The 21,881-nt window shown below is 36.4% G+C and overlaps 3 protein-coding genes and 1 pseudogene across 4 annotated transcripts; 1 reads left to right on the forward strand and 3 right to left on the reverse strand.

Moving 5' to 3' along the window:
* Positions 1–291: 291 nt before the first annotated feature.
* Positions 292–1,342, reverse strand: LOC110753676 (21 kDa protein). Its single transcript, XM_021954619.2, has one exon. The coding sequence runs from the start codon at positions 1,227–1,229 to the stop codon at positions 627–629; it is 603 nt and encodes a 200-aa protein (XP_021810311.1). The 5' UTR covers positions 1,230–1,342; the 3' UTR covers positions 292–626.
* A 2,796-nt stretch (positions 1,343–4,138) lies between these two features.
* Positions 4,139–5,089, reverse strand: LOC110753668 (21 kDa protein pseudogene; annotated as a pseudogene).
* Positions 5,090–5,990: 901 nt separating this feature from the next.
* LOC110753667 (dimethylallyl, adenosine tRNA methylthiotransferase) lies at positions 5,991–9,824 on the reverse strand. Of its 2 annotated transcripts, none has more exons than XM_088253569.1 (8): positions 9,659–9,824; positions 9,378–9,524; positions 9,177–9,274; positions 8,213–8,285; positions 8,054–8,114; positions 7,887–7,972; positions 7,708–7,797; positions 5,991–6,378 (listed from the first exon to the last, which is right to left on the reverse strand). In XM_088253569.1, the coding sequence occupies exons 1-8, from the start codon at positions 9,758–9,760 to the stop codon at positions 6,376–6,378; spliced, it is 660 nt and encodes a 219-aa protein (XP_088109695.1). In that variant the 5' UTR covers positions 9,761–9,824; the 3' UTR covers positions 5,991–6,375. The 2 variants fall into 2 exon arrangements, with proteins under 2 accessions (XP_088109695.1, XP_021810302.2); XM_021954610.2 differs by lacking the exon at positions 5,991–6,378 and adding an exon at positions 6,668–6,931 and having other exon boundaries at positions 9,659–9,823.
* A 3,731-nt stretch (positions 9,825–13,555) lies between these two features.
* Positions 13,556–16,785, forward strand: LOC110753669 (Bifunctional inhibitor/lipid-transfer protein/seed storage 2S albumin superfamily protein). Its single transcript, XM_021954612.2, has 3 exons — positions 13,556–13,977; positions 14,109–14,153; positions 16,427–16,785. Exons 1-3 carry the CDS (start codon positions 13,656–13,658, stop codon positions 16,507–16,509), a joined length of 450 nt encoding a protein of 149 aa, XP_021810304.1. The 5' UTR covers positions 13,556–13,655; the 3' UTR covers positions 16,510–16,785.
* Positions 16,786–21,881: the final 5,096 nt, after the last annotated feature.

Consider the following 21,881-nt stretch of genomic DNA (forward strand, 5'->3'; position numbering starts at 1 on the left):
TTAGCTTAATATACAAAACCAGCTGCATGAATTGTAGCTTAAATTAAATGAGGACAAATAAGCAGAGTCTTGTATTTCAAACCAAAGAGTTTAACATTCCCTTCATGAAAATGAATGAGAAAAGGGCCCAGGCATGTCATTCTTTGACCTTATTGGCACGCAAAAGCCATATATGCATGAGTCATATCATCCAGTTATGATCTCAATTGACGTGAAAAATAAGCTTCTTGCTTGGGGTTTGTTTCATATTTTTTGTTCGTAATTTTTCATATGAAATCAGAACATAAAAAAAACACCCCAAAAAAACTTATAGCTTGATATTCATTCAGGTGTGGTATATATCTGGCTATTTACATCCTAATATTCCACAATCCAAAAGGAAATGACTTCTACAAAAACATTGAGTTGATCTTCTTTACTAGAACACTCGATCACACACATGTAATCCAAAAGCAACTTCCCACCCTTTCACATTTCTAGCAGCTTTTATATCAAATGATTATGTTTTCAATCAGGTTTTTACATGGATTTGACAGCAGTTAAGAGACCAAAATACTGGGGCTTATTTTTCTTGAGTGCCAAGAAAATTTGTTTCCCTTATACCTTTCCCAAGAACCAAACAGAATCTAAGGCAAGGCAGCTTTAGATGAGGCATAGCTGTTGATGAGTGCCAAAGCATTGCTTGTCAGATGTGCAACATTCACTGTGTACCTACGGACAACAGCCTCCACCCTGCCTCTCAGATGATGCTCTTCAAACCCTTCCATGCAGGTGTCCTCATCTGTCAACGCAGCACTAACCCATGTTTGAATATCACTCATTTGAAACCAGAAAGTTGAGCCTCTAACTACATGACCAAGCTCATCCAAGGACTGTTGAAGCTCGTCGATAGCATCACCAATCTCCTCCATACAATCAAGCACCGCTGCAGTCTCTATAGGCTTCAAACCATGGATTTCTGACAACCTTCTCATTATCACATAACTTTCTTGGGTGGCTGCAAGGCTCACATTGAGTGCAGTATGAGCTAGTACTTTCGGGTCGGTCTTGATCTTTCCGGCATAGATTGAGAGGCTGTGGTAGCACAATCTAGGATAAGTTGTGACACTGCATGATCTTTTTATGTATTGAGTGTTTGTTTTTCCAGTGGCTGTGCAGGGGTTTATGTGATTGAATAATTGGAGAATATGCAGAGCTAATAGTAGTGCATGCATAAGATAACCTTCCATAGGTGAAGTTTGAGAGCTTGATGAATTTGTAGAGCAAAGCAAAGGGTTCTCTGATTATATATAGAAAAGCTAAAGCTTTGTGGTTCCCACTTATTGGGAGGAAAATGCTTGATGAGATGGGTTCTCTGAAAATTTCATGGGCATCCAGTTCAGAACGTGTTCCCCTTTTGGACATAGTGATAACTCAATCATTAAAAATTTGGAAAATGGTAGAGCCCAAACATTACATCATCAATATTAATTATTAATTATCTTCATTTGTTTTTTAGCAGATTCATTTTCCATAAAAAAGAAAAAAGAAAATAACTACATAAATATCTTGACTAAGTCAAAATAAGACCCCTAATGCATCACACTGCAATTACTTTGTTTTTAATCCTACTCAAGATTTAGCAGGGGATAATCGTGCACGTATCTAATTGGGGTTTGAAGTCGACAATTGCAAATTGCCCAATTGCTTTCTCTAAACATTGTTCTCTTGGACATAAAAAGAACTTTTGAAGTGATTGATGGGGATGTGTTTCTCTTAATTTGGATTCATAAATATGGGATAGCTACTCCTGTTAATTTTTTTCAATAATGCAACAATTTAATTATGCTCTTGATTACCTGATGCTGAAAAATCCCATGTGGAAAGCAAGTGATCAGAAAGAAGATTTTTTTTTTTTTTTTTTTATAATCATTATAAGCGGTAGTCTAAACTAGAGAAATTTGATTCATCATATATATCCTAATATGAGAGACAATAACTTCGATCTTCTTTTTTAATTACCCCATCAAACCCGAAAAAACTTACATGAAACGGGGATAGCACTGTTTTGCTATCTCCGGCCAATAACACAATGACATGTGGAAAAGTGATCTTACATGTCATTGCGTTATTGGCCGGGATAGCAAAAAGTGCTATCCCCGTTTCATGAGTGTTTCTCTCGATCAAATCCCTAAGAAAGGTGGGATTTGATCTTATCGTTGGCTTTGTGTATGAGGACAAATGACTTTTTCTGAACCAGCTGACTGTATCTGCTGTCACTATGCCTGATAGGAACGTGCATCCAAAGTCTAGTAGAACAAATCCCAAATGGATCTCTTTTGTGTGTGATAAAACACAAGCTGAAACTTCTTATCTGTATCTGCAAATTTGGCTAAGCCTGTTTCTTTTTCTTTTCTTTCTTTTTATTAGCTTGATATCACCAGAACCATGTCTTGAGAGGCAAGAAACCAATGCCAAGGAATCAAATTCAAAGATAATTATATAAGATATTCCTCCCTATACAGCAAGTTTAAGACCCTGTTTGCAAACAAGCAGTTCTGCTACAATATTGTACAGCCTACAGTTCTTTTTTTAGTGGAATCTCAACAGGATAAAATTTATTAAATAAAAATCAAACCAGTACAACGAGGGGATATAAAATCAAAATCTCGAAAAAAAGAGAAGCTGAAATAAAAAGACGACAATTAACGAAAATGATAACGAGTAAATGAAAAAAGATCCTGAACATAAGCATCTGCAGCACATGAAGGAACCTGCTACTGTGACCACCAGTAATAAGCATCATGAGTACGGTTTAATCCTATGCAAATTCCAACTCTTAGCTGCTGTGAAGCCTGAACAAAAGGAAATGCATGGCGATCTTTATCTACACCAGTTTCTACAAATTCTTTTTCCTCATTGAATAAATATTTTATATAAATTTAGGATTCTTACTCCAAAATTAATGAAGGAGCATAACATTCAAAAGTTAGGCACATAGAGTGTGATTTACTGTACCGTTCTGCCTCCCTTTTCCTTTAATATTGATGAATTATCATTATGGTATTGGTAATGTGTCGATATCATTGTCAATAACAAAACACATTATCAATATTATTATCTAAAATATCAATACAACAACGGGAAGTACATACATGTGACATCCATGGTAGATGAGCTTCACATGACATTGTCCACAAGTCACTTTTATGGGGACTGGGGATGTCTTTAGACCTTCAATTAATTAATGGTTCCCAATTCATATATGTAAGTAAGTGGCTTCCCACCATGGTCTCTGTCTGTCAACCCACTAATCTCCAAGATTAATTCCCGAATGGAACTTTCTCCTTTGCCCTCATCCTCCTTTCATGCTCAATCAATATGACTAGGCTGATTCTTCTTAAGCTTAATTAGGAACTTTGATACTGTTTCAAGCACACATCTAATCAGAAGCTGTTTTGATGATTCCAGAATGTTTCAACTTTCAAGTAAAAAAATTTAATCAACATGTCCCGTCCCATCCCATCCCATTAACGAAAGGATAAGGCTCCCTCAAATTTGATATTTTATTCATCTTTGGAAGATTTGCATTCGTGACGTGTAAAATCTAATAACACTAGATTTGGTCGTCCAAAGCTATTCACATTGAAAATGATGCTTGCCATTGCTTTAACCCTATTTTAAAGTGACTTGGAAGATTTGCATTCCGCAAATTTCGCTAAAACTGTCCCCTTCCTCTCCTTGGCGTGATGAGCTTCCGAGTGTACTTTGTTATATATATATATATATATGATTCACTACACAACAATGGAACCCACATGGATTGTATTGTGTGGAACAGGCAATAAACTGAAAAGAAGATTCCAGGAAGTGCTTTCTAGAAAAACGAAAATATATATATGATTCACTACACAACAATGGAACCCACATGGATTGTATTGTGCGGAACAGGCAATAAACTGAAAAGAAGATTCCAGGAAGTGCTTTCTAGAAAAGCTAAAAGCTAAATCTGTGTATATCATCATATCAGATTTGAAAGAAAGCTAAATGAGTGAGGCTTTGCTCATCCAGGTGAACATGAAAATCAGGTTATGAACTCATGTTCTTCCAGTTTGAGTTCAACAGAGTTCAAATTGATGACTGATTTTATAAGTAGATATTTAAAAGAAAAAAAAAACAGAGCCCATATATTACACAAGATAGAAGATCTTGGTACAAAACTTTAGACCTTACAGATTGTTTCATTTTACACATCAACCAACAAGAACAAGACTTTCTAAGACAAGATCTAAACCAGGCACAAACCCTACTAATACCATGTCACATTTACATTATACAACCAGACAAAATCAAAATCTAAGGCTGCTTGGCAGCTGAGGCTGCCCTGTGTTTTGCAGCGAAGCGATTAACCAGGGCTAATGCATTGCTAGTAACCTGAGCAACATTATTGACCCTTCTTGTTATAGCTGTCTTTATATTCCCATCCATTAAACGCCCAGAAAACCCATCAAGACAAGTGCTTTCATCAGTGAGAGCAGCACTAACCCAAGTCTCCACATTGCTCATGTGCCACATGAAGTCCTGGCCAAAGGCTCGACCGGTCTGGCCAAGTTCCCTAACCGATTGGCCAAGCCGGTCAACGCTATCACCCATGTTCTCTATGCAGTCTTTCACAGCTCTGTACTCCCTAGGCTTGATCCCCCTGACTCTAGTCAACTTGGCCACAAAGGATTGAGCCGACCGCACCCGGGCTAGGCTCACTGTCAAAGCAGTTTGAGCTAACTGTCTTTCACTATGTCTGATGGCACTTGCGTAGCCTGCAAGGCTTTGAACACACAGTGCAGGATAATCAGTGGCCCTGCATGAGGCTTTGATGAAAGCTGTGGGGCTTGAGTGTCTGGAAATGGTGGAGTCTGCAGCGCCAAACATGTGAGAAACATGGAAGAGAATAAAAAAGGAAAGGCCAAGACCAAGTCTTGCCATGTCTGCAAAGATATGGAGAGGGACAGGAGGATTTGAATGGCATGGTAAAAAAACAGAGTGTGAGTTATATAGAGAGAATTTTTAGAAGTTTTTTTAAATTCTTCCGTGGAGATTAAATAAAAGTGGTCACATGCCTACTTTTCTTTTAGCGGCTTCTACTGCCTTCCGTTTATTTTTCTCTTTAGTCTCTTTATTGTTCTTTACTTCTTTTCCACCCTGTTTGGTTGCAAGGAATTTAAGATCACCAGTTTTCTTCGGTTAAATCCTCATCTTCTCATCTCCTCTACTGTATATGAAGTTTGGAGTAAATGTAAGCCTAACCCTTTTAAATTCCAAAGCACCTAATCTACTTTATCTCATTGATTTCAATAGGGTTTGGGCCAAAAGCATAATCAAAGTAAAATTTGGCCAACAGCCATTAGTCTAGTGTTGAAATACTGTTAAATATGGCTGAACTTGTGTGACTTTCCACCTAAAAATTAGTCAATAATTAATTGAAGAGTAATAATAACTATATTATTAAGCAACTTGCAGATCATGTTACAAAAGGGCTAACAACTATATACATACATTATTGATAGACAGTACTAAATGGCAACTTTCTCAAAACCCTATTGCATACTATATTACCCACCTTCATCTAAGTGCACACACAGAAAAAAGTGATGATACATTATGCAAAAGTCTACACGTCGTTGTTTGAGAACGAAACCCAGCTAGGACACTGACTGAGGCACTTAGAAATTAACAAATAAGGCAAGGGTTGTGGACGTCGCATAATCTTAAGTGCGTAAAGTATATCAAAGATAAATTAAATTATCTTAAGCATGTTTGGAACTGCTTCCGTAGGAACACTTCTGCTCAAGAAGCACTTCTATTAGAAGAATGTTGAAATTTTATTCATATAACCCCTTAAGTTTTTGTAACTAGCATCGTTACTTGTTCCTCAAGTGCTTTCTCAGTCATTGTACTTCTGGTTTCTGTAACTCTTTGGTTGTTTAGTTCTACCTACGCTTATTCAAACCGAGTAGTGGCAAGCGCGTACTCAATCTGCACCTCATAAAGTGCCGAAAAACAGCACAAAGGGACATTATTTCACACTTACATCTTGACCGATCATTGTGGCTGGATTTGTGCGCAAACAGTTGTGCAAGATCTTCAGATACTATTTTCTACCCTAAGTTGTTCTCGCACCTAATTATAGAAGGAGGAAACTAAGGCATGGTTCTGTTCCAAGTTTCAAGCATAGACTTCTCACACGACCAACCAATAGCCTCCAAGAGCATCTTTCTGATAGAATGATTGCTTGGCATACACATGTGAAAAAAACAGAAACTCCTGCGCCAGATATTGTACTGCATTTCACTTTATGCCTGTTAAGTGCTTTCCAAATCAGTGTCCACTTTCCAAAAATCACTGGTTCTCAAGGAATCAAAAGGACATCCATTGTCAGCTTCTATGAATTAATCAGCTACCAACATGAAAACATCAAAAATAAAAATAAAAACGATAAATTACAAAGTTGTTTTGCTGAACAAGAAAATTAAAGACAGTGACTCCATAACCATTGTTTCACTGAATACACATCAATAGATTATGACTTCACACTTGATTTAGCCTTATTTAATTTGTTGTTAAATCAGTCTCATCCTACGATATGATGATTCTGAATTTTGTGATTTCTCCATTATAGTAGAAAGATCTAGGATGTAACTTTATGTATATTATTGCATATAAAAACATTTATTGATGCAATAGTACTCCCAAAGTTTACAATTTCCCATTTTTTTCGTAGTCTAAAAACATAATCTACTGAATGTAGTGTGGCAACACAATATGGACAATCAAAGTCAGTAAAACTTCGTCTAAGAGACTAATCAACCGCTTAATATTTTCCACCTCAGCACTAAACTGTCATGTACTTGAGAACAGCCCCACGAAGCTTTTCCATGAAATCAGCTGCTTGCTTCTGCAAGTCATAATTTAACATTGATATAGATCTTCAGAGTTTAATTCACCATGGATGCAGTTACAGTTACTGAATAAGATTTAACTTCTTTTTTTTTTTTTTGGTGCTTATGTGTCAAGAATTCTTCAACTATAGGAGTTCAAATGGTATATAGGATAAGTGGACCAGTGATTGGTGTACTTAGATGCAAAGAAGATTTTTACCTCTATGAGAAGTTGAATTCAGGTACAAATGAAGAGACCAAAATAAAGTTATGTTTGATTAAGTTTCACAACAGCAAACCTCTTGCACTTTTACTACTCATCTAAATCCTCTCTATGTGTACTCTTCTCAGGCCAACTCAAGGAAGTAACCCGATGTGTCTAGACAAGAGTGGATCAGTCCAACAAAGTAGCAATCGTTTTATAATTTCTGCATACTAGGTTAGCATTCAGCTTAATACAAAAACTGACTTTTGGTTCATCAATTAGCGGTGAGGTGACAGAAGAAGGAACCAAATTGTATTTTTTAAGTTAGTATGTAACTAAGAGAAAGTGCTGCTTTAGATATTCTACCTTCACTTGCAGTAGTTTAAAATTTCATCAGAACATCCACTACCTATTTTTCTGGTACTAAAAAAATTGTCCCACGGCTAGTGAGTAATAGCATGTTAAAGGTGAAAATTTTATGTTTTATAAGGGAACTTGCAATGTATCTGCCTCAAGTCGAAATTACAAACAAAGAATGAAATGAATTATCTCAGGCAATATGAAAGAAGTTTTCCCAAGGTGATTTACCTGGTTGCCCTTGTGTGCATTTGCAATGTTTTCATCAAGAAGTGTCAAGAAGGATCTATTAAGTTCATTGCGCTCAACCATCTCTAGTAACTGCATTGTCAAGGATAATTTAGTTGAGCAACACAAATTACGTAACTGTTAAACTTCATTGCTTCATGAGTGAAAAGAGCCGCACATACAGTTGCTTTTACATCCTTTGAAGTCAAGACTTTGGTTAGACTTTGCTTTGCTTTAATGAGGTCAGTTTGCATTTTGTCATATCCCTCTGTAACAGAGAATGGAGCATTTTGGTAAGCAGGTAAGAACACCAAGTCTTTATCACAAACGTTTGTGAAATTAAACAGACCTGTTCCTTCCAGCAGGGCTTTCTGCAATGCTTCCAGCTCAATCAATCTATCCTCTATATCCTAGAAAAATCATCAGCAAACCAAACGTATAGTTTCAGTGAGGAGCCTGATTGTATAGTTTCAGAAAGTGACCCAAATAGATAGTTTCAGTGAGGAACCTGAGTTTTTGAAACAGCAAACCGAAGCTGACCTAGCTCATATTGAAGGTGTGAGAAAAATTCCTTGTCCAATCTGCATATAACATATGTAAGGGGAAAAGAATGGAAGTAAGGCAGAGGTTCATGGACAAAAATTACAAAAGATATATATAATGCTCATTGAGAGAGTAAATTCCCAAACGGCAAGACAATAAGGAGATAAATTGGAGTGCAACAAGAATAGTCAATGGTAAATGCTAGTGCCATTTTAAGCTAATAGCACTTCCTTCCCTTAAGAAGGAAGAACAAGAGTGGAAGACGACGGGTTTAAGGGTTCAAAATTCAATGGTAGTTCATCTAACTTAAGAAAATTAAATATCAAAAAGTAAAAAAATAACTAAATCATAAAAAGTAAATGCAAAAAATATTGATAACTGCATTTTCTGAATGAAACGACTTTCTAATTATTGTCAGTTCTCTACTAACCGTGGTGCATATCGCCTAGAATTGAAAAACCTACACTTCATGTGGTATATGGATCTTAACCATTCATTATATTAGGTCCATATATGTTCCATTTTAGAATCCCAATATCCCACATTGAAAAAATAAAGATCTCGGGCTAGTATGTGAGCTCTTGTGCACCCTTCCCTTGTAAGCTGGTTTTTGCAAGCGCAAGTTCTACCCTATGCTCCTATCATCTGACATGCAGCTCAAATGTACCTTGTGGAGCTGATGGAAAATTGAGATCGATACAACTCCAACAAGTAAAGAATATGTAACCATCGACTGACAATATTCTCCATCACAACATTTCTATTTCTAAGCTATATGCAATAGAACCAAACACAGACACTGAAAATGTGAGCTGCCATCATTTTTAACATTCATTTAAGCTTCTCCTCAAACAGATGGCATGCATTTCCTACTTTGCCATTCTCTTGAGGCTTCACACAGAAATGGGTTTAAACTTTAAAGCACTAACCGTGTCCTCAACCTCGAAATCTCGAACTCAATTTCCCGTGCCTCAGTGTTGAGAAAGTACTCGATCAACTCCTCCGCAGTATTGGGCGCAACCCGAGACTAGAAAACAATCAAACACAAAACACAGTAACTTAAAAATTATTTCTTTAACAACAAAAAAAGGCCCAATTCATGAAAATTCAAAACCCATTTCGCAAATTACTTCTCTAAGAGCTCTACGGCGCTCTTTTTCTTCAATGACTTGGCGTTCGAAGGCTTCTCGAGCATCAGCGTCTCTTTCCAGCCGCCTCTTGAACTCTATTCGGGCCAGATGGCCCGTCTGCGGCGGCCCCAATACACCTTCTGGGTCCTTCCTTAGATTAATTCAAACAAATATTAAATTCGAAAAAAAAAAACCTGAAGAGTTGATTAAAAAAAAAAAAAAACTAAATTCAATGCTTTGAATTTCCATGAAAGTTTTGAGAAGCAGAGTTTGAAGGGTACCCATCCAATGCAGGAAATTCTTGTAGGCCTCGAACTACGCGGTGTCGGCCTTGTAAGTAAGGCTGAGCTGGTGGTGGCGATGCCAATGCTTAGAGCGGCCATTGGTTTTGAAGCGCTCTGCTCAGCCTCTGGTTTCTGCTATCTAGTTTTGTATTGTTATCCGTTTGGGTGGCACAGAAGGTAAATAGAACGATGTTTATGGCGGGAAACACAACCGTTATCTGGACTCTCTCCACCACCGACTTAGGTTCAATAATTAGAAGCATCTTTGTGGACCCTCTTGATTTGTTTGGGCTTTAATTTGGGTTTTAAGTTTTAGGTAGCTTTAATTTGGGTGTCACTTTGTAAAGTAATTGAGGTCCCAAACCCACAAAACTCTCTCAAAAGACCATTAGAAAAATGAAAATTCAATGATGAACTATGGCGACTAGGCCTTATTTTTGGACGGATCAAATCGGAATAATAGGATTTCAATTCCAACTCATAAAATGTCCTTCTAATTTCGTTTCAAAAAATATCAAAAATTTCAACATCCATTACTATTTGAAAATTTTAGAAGAAATGATTGTCTCAAAATTGAAAAACTCATACCGAAAGTCCGAAGAAACTATCGTGAATTCTAACATATTGTTATTCTTCATGGAAAAACCTGTCTACATTTCTTTGGTTATTAGATCCTATTTATTTCACGTTGAAATTAAGGTATAATGAGAATATCTAATGGTTTTCTAGTTGGTCATTTTCACATGTTCATACTTCTAATCATTAAACTAAAACCTAAACGAAGCCCCAAGTGAGTCAAGGTCAAACTTCAAAGCTCTTCGAAGCTACTAAATTTAACCCACGAAAACAAACGCTAAAATCTAAAACTTAGACCCACTCTCACTCAAAACATTTTCTAGAAGAAAAAGAAAAGTCATTCATATATATATATATATATATATACAATTTAAATTTGATCAAATAACATTTCGTCAAACCGAAAAAAAGGAGATCCATGAAATAAGAATCTTTTGATTGTTTCAATAAAAGGATCACTTAATTTTCTGCTTTGTTTGTTTGTTCTTCTCATTGCAAAATAAAAAATAAAATTGAAGATTAATGATTTATTGTTTAGCTTATGGTAACTAAAAGATTTTTAAGAGCCAGCTTTGTTTTTTCCTTAATCATCAAATCATGTAACTAAAAGTTTATGCGAAGTTTATTTTATTGCATAAATAATAATAAAAAGAGTTTTTAAGAGCAATCGTCCATGAGTTTGTGCCCAATTTGCATTTTGATTCTTTAACTTTAAAAATGGTTGACGTAGTCATCCATTAAATTTTCTATTAAATTTAGAGGCACAATGGTCATTTCAAGTTTAGCCTCTAGCTTTTCTAAGAGCAATGATCCTTGAATATATAAATGACTTACATTTTAATCCTGCAACTCGAATAGTGAAAACTACATAAAATAACCATTTTCTCTTTAAATTTGACTAAAAATGGAACATATTACAACGGCATGACTAATAGTATTAACAAAAGTGGAGTTGAGAGACTACAACAAGAGCCATTTTTAAACTAAAATACGAATCAGGCACAAGTACAAATACTATTGCTCCTAAAAACCTAATATATAAAAAATGGTTATAATAAGAATATGCATGATCCCATTCCCACCTCACGCGTAACTTGTTTCAAATTCTATAATTTTTTTGTATTTCAATTAAATTTGTAGCGGACAAAATCCACTTGACACCTGACAAGTTGAAAATGAGTTGCTATCTGTTATTGGCTCTGTCTCATGTCCCTGTTGACTCAGGCATTGACCCAAATTGCATCTACAGATGGAACCAAACGGGCCCAGTAATTATAATCCGGCGGCGGCAAATAATGAGCGCGTCCTCACTTGGCTTAATTTTCTAAGTCTTTGCATTCTTTATTTTAGGCAATCGATTTTAGAAGAGGTGGAGATCGAATAAAGAATTCCGAGGTGTATATATAAAATTATATATATATAAAAAATGGGGTGATAAAATTTAAGGTACTCCAATCCAAGGGTCAGTTTAGATTTACTATAAATTAATATCTATTATGTCAACCTCATTGTACATTTATTTCATAACCAAACGCATTAGTGCAATCCCAGTGTTTGTTCCCCTATTTTGTAGAAAACAATTAAAGAAACAAGGAAAGAAAAAAAACGAGTTGGTGTCTATCTATCTAATTAATTAACTAATTAATTAATGCGATTTAATTTGTTAATGATCCATTAAGCGATAGTTATTATTGATAAACAAACAAAAGTACAAAGCAACTATTGAATATGGGTAAATCTTCTCTAATGACCAAACAAAATATGTTAAATCTTACTCATCTACCTACTATATGTCTTAGTAATCCTTTGTTAATTTAACAAGGAAGGTGACAATTGCTAATCAACTCTAACCTAACTAGTGTATTTAATCATTTTGACCCAAGACTAATCCAATAATTTATTAATAGCGTCATGTTTAGATTTATCTACATATATTGTTAACTAAACACTAAGTTGTTCACTTAGGAAAAAAAATCTAAAAACTTATAGTAGTCTTTATTTTCAAACTAAACCTATCACTTATACATTACTTGTAAAAAAAACCTAAGAGAAACCCTAAGAGAGAAAACTCTTAGCCGCCTCTCTTTTTGGGGTGTGACTACCATGCTTTTTGTCTCTTTTTCCTCTCTTTTTCTTGTCATCTCCACCTCCTCCCATTCCCATCCTCTTTGTCTTTATCTTCGGCATTGTCTCCCTCTCTATTTCGTTGGCTCATTTATGGTGTAATTCTGTTATAGATCTCTACGTATCTATCTTTTTTCGATGTATTTCCTCTATTTGTTAAAGAGGAAAGTTGATTTGTATGAATCTTGTATCTATTGGTGCTTGCGTACAATGGGTTGTCTTTGTGACTATGGGGTTGCAATCCAGTGTCATTTGGTTTTTTTATTTTTTGAATAAGTCGCGAGTTTTTGTGTAGTTTTCACATCTCCTTTGTGAGAGTTTTTCACATCTCTTTTGTGAGGGTTTTCCACATCTCTTTTGTGAGAGTTTTATTTGTATTGTTCTGGCTTGGTTCTTTCAAGCTTTATCTCTTTTTGATTGTTTGAGTTTGCAATCTTAGTGGGGATGCCTATGCCAGAGTTTCTTTGGTCCCGCATGATTGTTAATGGAGGTGCACCAAATTGTCTTAATTTTGATGTTAGATTTTCCCCATATTTGTAATGGTTCGTTGTGGCTAAAGATATATCCACTCAATTATGATATTATATTCTTCATAATTAGTTTATTCTTACTGACTCCTAATTGGGTGGGAAGGTTTCAAACTTAGGATCTCTTTTAACATTGATAAAAGAAGTACAACTAAACCAAAAGAGTTGGTTGGTTATCGGCTCCTAATCATTATAACTCTCAAAACTATAAACTACAATTGAAATAAAAATAAAAAACACAATTGGAGCAGAAAAACTTTTTTGTAACGGGGATAGCAAAAAGTATTATTCCCGTTGTATTGAAGTTTCTATCTTATGAGATACTTTGAGCATCCACCTCAAAATCAATTAGCAATAGGTAAAAACCCGGTATGATTTAAACTATTAATGTAAACTTCCATGTTGAACAATTAGCAATGAGTAAAAACCCCGTATGATTTAAACCAATGTAAACGTCCATGTTGACTATGTGATAATACCCTGAACAGCTGCCATTTTCCAGCATCCAGCCGAAAATTCTGAGCAAATCCCCCTTGTAATTTTATACCAATAATTATAATAGTTTAAGCAGCGAGTAGATCAACGCTCTATAAACTCGCGCCACATATTTTCTCCACGAACCAAAACGCGTGTGCCAACAGCTGTATATATCCTATATAAAAACCCCAACAGGGGCCCTCAGAAGGCAGAGCAAAGCCACCACCAAAATCTCTCTCCAATAAACACAAAGAGAGCAAAAGCAGCAACACCTAAACCAGAAAAAGAAAATGGGCAGCTCCAACATGTCCATGTTGGCCATGGCCATGGCGGTTGTGGTGTTGAGCATGACCAGTTGCTTCGGACAGACAAACGATACGACGCAGGCTTGTGCTCAGGGCCTGTTGACCTGCGCAAGCTACCTCAACAACACGAATCCTCCGTCCGCCACGTGTTGCACCGGCATCAAACAGACCATTGCCACCCAGTTCACCTGCCTCTGCAGCCTCTTCTTCGAGCCTGGACTTCTCGAGGCTTATGGTGGCAACACCACTTCGGGTCTCAGAATCGCCACCGCCTGCGGCGAAAAAATGGACGTCAACAAATGCAAAGGTAAGCGGAGGCTAGATATCTGATAAATACACCCTTGTGTTTAATTGGATTTTCTCAACACACCGTTTTCAGATCTTAATTGTTCAACGAGCAAATTTGATTGAAGTGGTGTTAATGTTTGGTTTTTGCAGCTGCCCTTGGTGCTCCCACTCCACAATCCCCACCTGCAAGCCCAGGTAACCAAACTTCTCTTCTATGTTTACCAAATTCAAAATAATTATTTGCATCAAAATTTGAGTTTAGGGTCATCAAATTCAAAAGTCAATTGGGTAACTGAAAATCCTGATAAAAGAGTTGGGTTTTAATTTTACTCACTGATAATGTTGTTTGTTATTTTATATCATAAGCTGAGTTTAGGGTCTTCTTCAAGACCCAATTTGAATTGGGTAACTTAAATCCTGATTAGCAGAGTTGGATTTTATGGTCACTGATTATTATGAGCAAGAGTTGAGGCTTAAATCCTGGGTTTCTATTTTATTATGTTTTTTTCATAAATAAAATAAAATTTTCTGGGTAGGTCTTGGTTTAAGTTTGCAGATGTGAGTTAGGTGAGTTTTTCAAGATAGCGTGTCCATTATAAAATGGGAGCTGATTTTCCCACTCCCCTTTTCTCCACTTACACTCCCTTTCCTTTTTTAATACTTTTTAATCAATTTTGCTCTTTTTTATTCTCTCTCTTTCCTACTCTACCCTTACCTAAATTAAGATTTTTTTATATAATTGAAATTAAGAAAAGTTAACATAACAATAAAAAACAAAAAACAAAATTTGTGACTTTAATTTCAGCTCTTGTAATATTAAGCAATTGATCTTTGATCTTTCTCTCCCAAGCTAACCACACAAAACCCACCACTCACCACCACCCACCTCGTCTCCCTCTCTGTTATGTCTTTCCTTCTTCCCCCACCCGCATGCCCAGCCCCAACAACACAAGCTCGCCACAACCTCTCCAAAGCTCATGTTCCTCTTCGATGTCCACCACCACCCCCAGCCAAATCCCATAAGCCCTATTTCGCTCTCTAACCAAATACAAGTTAAGGCACAAAGGGAAAATTATTGTACTGAATTGAATTCATTCTCTCTTTTCAATTTTTTGTTTTTAAATTTGCATATAGAGTAGAGAATTAGTTTTTGAAATAGGTGCGAGTTCGACTTAATGAGGTGCTGGGAGAGAGGTGGCAAATTCAATTTTGTGAGTATCAACGCTGTGATACGATTTGGTTGTGTAGGTTGAGGCTTGGGTGGTCACTGCGATTCTTGTGGTTTGTTTGCGGTTGGGTTGGCGGTGATGATGAAGCTGGGGGCACTGGGATGGGGGAGGCCAGATCTGGCCTTTGTGGGTCGGCTTATGGGTGGGTATTAGGAAGGGGGCTGGGCGGTGGTGCAGCGAGGCAGAAGAAGATGAGGGGTGGAGACGTGGGGGTTTTGAGTATTTTTTTCAATAAGGGTTTAGGTGGAGAGAGTGGTGGTTGTAGGAGGGTCAGCTAAAAAAAAGGGTACGGTGGCTTTGTGGTTGGTGGGGCGGTGTTGAGAGAGAAGAGTGGTGGAGCAGTTGAAAAAAAATTATTGAAGAAGGAAAATTAAGTATAAAGAAAAGAAAAGAATATAAAAATGAAGTAGCAAGAAATTAATGCAGGTAAGGTCAGAATAGGAAATAAATAAAATAAAATTGACTAAATTAATTAAAAAGTATTTAAAAAGAAAAGAGAGTGTAAGTGGAGAAAAGGAGAGTGGGAAAATCGGCTCCCTTGTAAAATATAAAAACTTTGAATTGCCTTTGGGTTATGATAGGGAGACCAACTTTAGATACCAACTTGTGTACTAACTCTCTAATAAAGGTAGAGCCCACTAATACAATGGGTCCCACGCTTTATTAGAGAATTGGTACACAAGTTGGTATCTAAAGTTGTTCTCCGACCATTTTCCATTGCCTTCACTTCCCCTGTTTTGCAATTCTTGTGTGATTGGACCAGTGAGAATCAGTAGGTAAAATGAGAGATGGCTGATTAGATCCATGCCACGTGTTCGGGTGTAATTTAATTTTGACATTTAGTTGGTGCCTTCCAAGTTTGACTGACCCATAGAAGATTCAAAAGCAAGTCCTCTACCTTTTGGCATACGTATTTTTTGTCTCCTGAAAATTCAGAGTTCGACCGCAAAATAATATTTGGACCATTTCGTCCTCAGCAGTCGACGGTCTGTCATGCCCTTTCAGATTGTTGAAAATTATTACTTGAAATAGGCTGAAACTTGCTTGCTAAACCAATTTATATATGAATATTATTATTTTGTTTATAAATAAAAGCTATAGTTTAAATTATTTTAAATTAATTTAATCTACGGAAATGAATGTTTGAATTTGGTTCCAACTTGAAAGGGATCCGGACTTACTGTCTTGGTCAACTGAGCTAACCCTCGTTTGCTATATGAATTTTATTTAATCTTGCAGGGGACAATGCAGGCTCAAGCAAGATAGCGTGGACTGGGTTTTCTGCTCTGCTATTATTTTGGGCTTCTGTCATGTTCCATTGAGTAAACAATGCAAAGATCAGATCGCTATTAGGGTTCCTGAGTTCACAGATTTGGAGATGTTGTTATTTGCTATTGTTGTTGTTTTATATAAATTTATTTGATTAGCATTTTTTAATCTTGATTAGATCATATTGGTCAGTAAGTAAGTGTTGTCTATGTTCTGTGTTGCACAATTTGAAGGTTACATCGTGTGTGTGGTGCTTTTGATGGCACCATTGACACCAGGCTATTTCTTTCAAATGTCGGACGAAATAAAATCATGTTGGTTTTCTTTAAGTGTTTGTAATTTGCATCAATCTTTGTTGTAATTTAGGTACTGTGGGCTTCACGTGATTTAAAATAGCTTTTAGTCGTTGAAGAGGTTAATTGGCCTCCGAATTGGTTGCGTATAAAGACAAACCAATATAGGTTTATTCCCATAAGAATATAATTCCCCACCCCCCGGGCAACCTTGCTCTTTTTAGCCTTTTCTTGCACGCCTTATATGTAGAAATGGGCATTTTACTTCTATGGTGTCCCCAACTGTGCAGAAATTTTTGTCAAACATGAAACATTTTGATATCAACTTTGTTAATTAAAGTGTCTCATAATGTTTACTTACTAGTAATGTGTATGGGAATAAATGGAATAGAATAAACAAGAAATGGGAATCAGATCAACTAGAAGGGGGATAGTTGATCTGATTCCCATTCTTTAGAGTATTTGATTAAAGAGTTTTAGGTAAAACCCACAATCATGTAAGCAAACGCATTAGAAGTCATGAATGAAAATCATTCTCTTTATTTCCATTCCTATTACTTGTACTGAAAGTCACCTCAAATTACTTGTACTGTAGTTTAGTGTTTTCATTTGGGCAAGGCCCTATCTTTTCACCCAAAAAAGAAAAAAGTCATCTCAAATTTGAATTTGTTCTCCTCTCAAAGTTGAAAACAATGTAGTTTAGTGTTTTCTTTTGGGCATGGCCCGTCTTTTCACCCAAAAAAAAAGTCACCTCAAATTTGAATTTGTTCTCCTCTCAAAGTTGAAAACAATTGTCTCGTTGGCTATTGCATATCACAAGGGTTGGAGAAATTATAGAATACTAGGCAATACGGCCACGTAGTACATACATGTGTTATAATATAAATGGATGACTGAGTTTATTTTCCCCCATTTTAGGAAATAGTATCTATAAATATCCACTTATATTATAACACGTGTACAAAATGTACCACGTGACCGTACTACAGTAATATTTTATAATCTCTCGGTGGACTGAATCAACTCCAAGGGTTGAGGGTTGAGGGAAACATAATATTTAATGAATTTAATGCGTGTCCATAGGGTTGAGGGGAAAGATAATTTAGTTAATCAATTTAATGTGTGTACTGATTTTCCCACTCCATTTTTATCCACTTATACTCCATTTTTAAAAAATTGTATGTTCTCACTCCTCTTTTTTCACTTACACTCTCTTTTATCTTATAATAAAAAATATTAAAAAAATAAAAGGGAGTGTAGGTGAATAAAAGGGAAGTGGGAAAATTACCATCCTAAATTTAATACATGTACATGATATGAAATATGCTATTTTTCGTTTTGGATTATCATTCTTGCATAAATACTTCAATCGTCAATGATCATTTGGTCTATCGTTTTCATTTTGTTAGAAGAAATCATGACAATTAGTGAGTTAAAAAGAATACACTAGTACATTTAGTGTCGTTTTCACTTGAACTTCACACTCTTGGAAGATGACAATCAAGACAAAAACTTGATAGAATTGACAAAGATATTAAAATATCCTTATGGAAAGAAAATATTGTTTGGAATATTTAGAGCAAGAGGGGGAAAAAAAGGTATAGACTCCTCGTCTCCATGACCAAAACCATGAATAGCTTCCTCCTAGAAGAAATTATAATTCTCTCTCCCTCTCTCTCTTTGTTATAAAATATACACATTAAAATCTTATTCAAAGAACTGAGTTAAGAATATCTTTGAGAAGTGACAACGTAAAACATAAATAAACAGTCACAAGAAGAGAGGCTCCGGTAGAAAACAAAATGGGAAAAATCTGAAAATGTTATAGAGCCTATTTGTACATTTTTTTTGGGGTCGAGAACCTATTTGTACTTTGGATTTGTTGGAATCAAATTCTTCCTTTACCTGATCAAAAAGAAAAAGAAAAAAAAAAGAAAAGAAAGAGTAATGGAATAGTAGAATTGGACTGTATCGGACTTGGAGGATGCTTGCTTTGCTATTGGGCTTTTTCTTTAAAACAAAGTGGGCTAATGCTCCCTGGAATGGAATAATTGTTAAAAAAAGAGTTCTGTTTAGAACCAACCCAAGAGTGGTCCGTGGACACACAAAATTGCTTTGGACACCCAACAAAACTTTCAAACTTTCCAGAACTGGTCATATTGAAATCAGCTCAGAAGCCGTTATGCCAAAAATAAAACTAAAAAAGTTAAGAAGGGTTATGGCTAGATTTCGGACCATTTGGCCTTAGTTCATTTTTTATGTTTTCTACATTACTGTTGTTTGAGCATGTCTTTTTAATTTTCCTCTTTTTAAAATAATTTTTAATACAAGCGATATTAAAAGATGGAGAATTGAAACACAAGATTTTGAGTGTAGGGAGGAGCAAGGAGTGAGGGGCTAGAACCATTTTGATCAAAATTTAGAAAAACTTGTGTGAAACGGAGATAACACAGCTTTGTTATTCTTGACCAATCACGGTATGTCAAATGAAATAGTTATCATGCGTGATACACCATGATTCGTCGGCCTCTGTTCGAGCAAGTCCACCCATGAAGGCAAAGGCAAGGCTAAGGCAAGGCAAGGGCTGCCACTATTCATGTGAATAGTGTCAGCCTTGCCTTAGTTGGTTCCACCCATTGAAGGCTAGGGCAAGGGCAAATACTATTCATTGTACTTTATTTCAATTTTTTAATACTTTAAACCATTAATTAATTTTGTCAGATAATATTTTCGGTTGCCACGTGTCACTATTTATTATAAAATTATCACCTCAAATTTCAGATAACATTTTCAGATAAAATTTTCGGATAATATATTTGGTTGCCACGTGTCCATGTCAGATAAGATTTTAAGTTTTTTTTTAAAAGATTATAATCTCATATTTCAGATGAGATTTTGACCCTATAAAATTACGCCATGTGTCCCATGTCAGATAAGATTTTCAGATTTATTTAAAAAATTATAATCTCATATTTCAGATAGATTTTCACCCTCTAAAATTGCGCCACGTGTCCCATGTCAGATAAGGTTTTCAAATTTTTTTAAAAAAATCATAATGTCATATTTCAGATAAGATTTTCATCCTATAAAATTGCGCCACGTGTCATCTCTATCTTCTCAATCCTTCTATATAACTACATCATCAACTCATACATCTCACACCACATATTCTCTTTTCCTTCAATTCTCAGATTTTACAATACATATTTTACTCTCAATGTCAAACTTGAGGAGGTTGTTGGAGAGGCAAGAGAGAGAAGAGGAAGAAATCCGGCGGAGACGTGCTGAGGAAGATCAGGAGGCCGATGAAGAAGAGGACGAAATGCTTGTAGCCTTCGCTATGCTTAATGAATCAAGGCAACACCACTGTCGTCGTGCTCATAATGTGGATAGACGCAGGCAATCTCGGGGTAAGAATCTCATGGAAGATTACTTTATCCCAAATTCCTTATATCCTGTTTCTAAGTTTCGAGAGAGATATAGAATGCAGCCACATTTGTTCCAAAAAATCATGCATGATATTTGTAATTACGACACATACTTCATTCAAAAGAATGATGCTTGTGGAGTTTTGGGTCTTCTCCCGGAGCAAAAACTTACAGCTGCTTTGCGGATGCTTGCTTATGGGGCATCTGCAGAGCAGGTGGATGAGATTGCAAGGATGGGAAAATCAACTATCCTAGAGTGCTTGGTGAGATTTTGTGATGCAGTAGAAAATCTCTACACAAGGGAGTACCTTCGCAGACCTTCTCCAAGGGACCTCCAAAGGCTTCTACAAAAAGCTGAGACTCGAGGTTTCCCAGGAATGATTGGAAGCATCGATTGCATGCATTGGCAGTGGAAGAATTGCCCAACAGCTTGGCAAGGAGATTATGGGAATTGAAAGGGCCAAAAAAGTATAATTCTGGAGGCCGTAGCTTCATTCGACACTTGGGTTTGGCATGCCTTCTTCGGAGTGGCCGGATCTCAAAATGACCTCAATGTGCTTGGTCAATCTCCAGTGTTTAATGATGTATTGCGAGGTCATTCTCCCCAGATCACGTACCAAATCAACAACACTGTATACTCTGGTGCGTACTACCTTGCCGACGGAATTTATCCTAGGTGGACGACATTCGTGAAAACAATTCCGAATCCTCAATCCCAGAAGGAAAAAAGCTTTGCTGCCTTTCAAGAAGGTTACAGGAAAGACGTGGAAATGTGTTTCGGTATCTTGCAAGCTCGTTGGGCTATTATTAGGGCCGCTGCTCGGATGTATGATGAAGAGGTGCTGCGAAGCATTATGATGACTTGCATCAGCCTCCATAACATGATTGTGGAGGATGAGTATGATTATGAAGCTCCAGAGGAGCACGAACCGGATCCCATAAACACGGCCTTGACAAGAATTTATGAAAGGCCGATGGGACCAAATGGACATCTATTGGAGCACGAACCGTTAGTTCGAGATGGTCGATTCAACAACCCCATGATTGATCGTTACCAAGCAATGCAATCTTCGTATGTTCATGAGAGGCGTCATATTGACTTGATCGAGCACTTGTGGGAGATGAAAGGCAATCACAATGGATGAAGACAAAATTAGTGCTTTGTTTGGAATTATGCTTTGTTTTTAATTATGCTTTATTTTGTGTGTGGTGTTTTTTGGAATTATGCTTGTTTTAATTATTATGCTTTTATGTATGGTTTGTTTTGTGTGTTGTTTGCAATAAATTAAGGTGTGTTTTTAATTAATCTTTGTGTTGATGCTCAAAGGTTTTTAATAAATAGTAATATTATTTAATGCTTTGTTTATTGAATAAAAAGGAAACAATACAACAAATTAAAGGATAATACAACAATACAACAAATTAAAGGATAATCCAACAATACAACAATACAACATATGGCAAAGGTGTTTCAATACAACCTAATGGTTTTCATCATTTAACCAATCCGTGTTGCTAGGTCCGTCGTCTTGGAAAAGTTTTCTTCTCATCACATCCCTTCGTTTTATTTTCCAGTATGACTTTGTGTCAAGAGACATATGGGTGGTATCCATGGACATGATTTTCATCTCTCTATCCTCCATGTCTTGTTCTTCTGCCTTCGCCCTTTGAATTGAAAATGCTTCTTGTTGTGCCTTGTCCATT

The sequence above is a fragment of the Prunus avium genome, chromosome 5, assembly GCF_965620075.1.
Source record: "Prunus avium chromosome 5, drPruAviu1.hap1.1, whole genome shotgun sequence".
NCBI lineage: Eukaryota > Viridiplantae > Streptophyta > Magnoliopsida > Rosales > Rosaceae > Prunus > Prunus avium.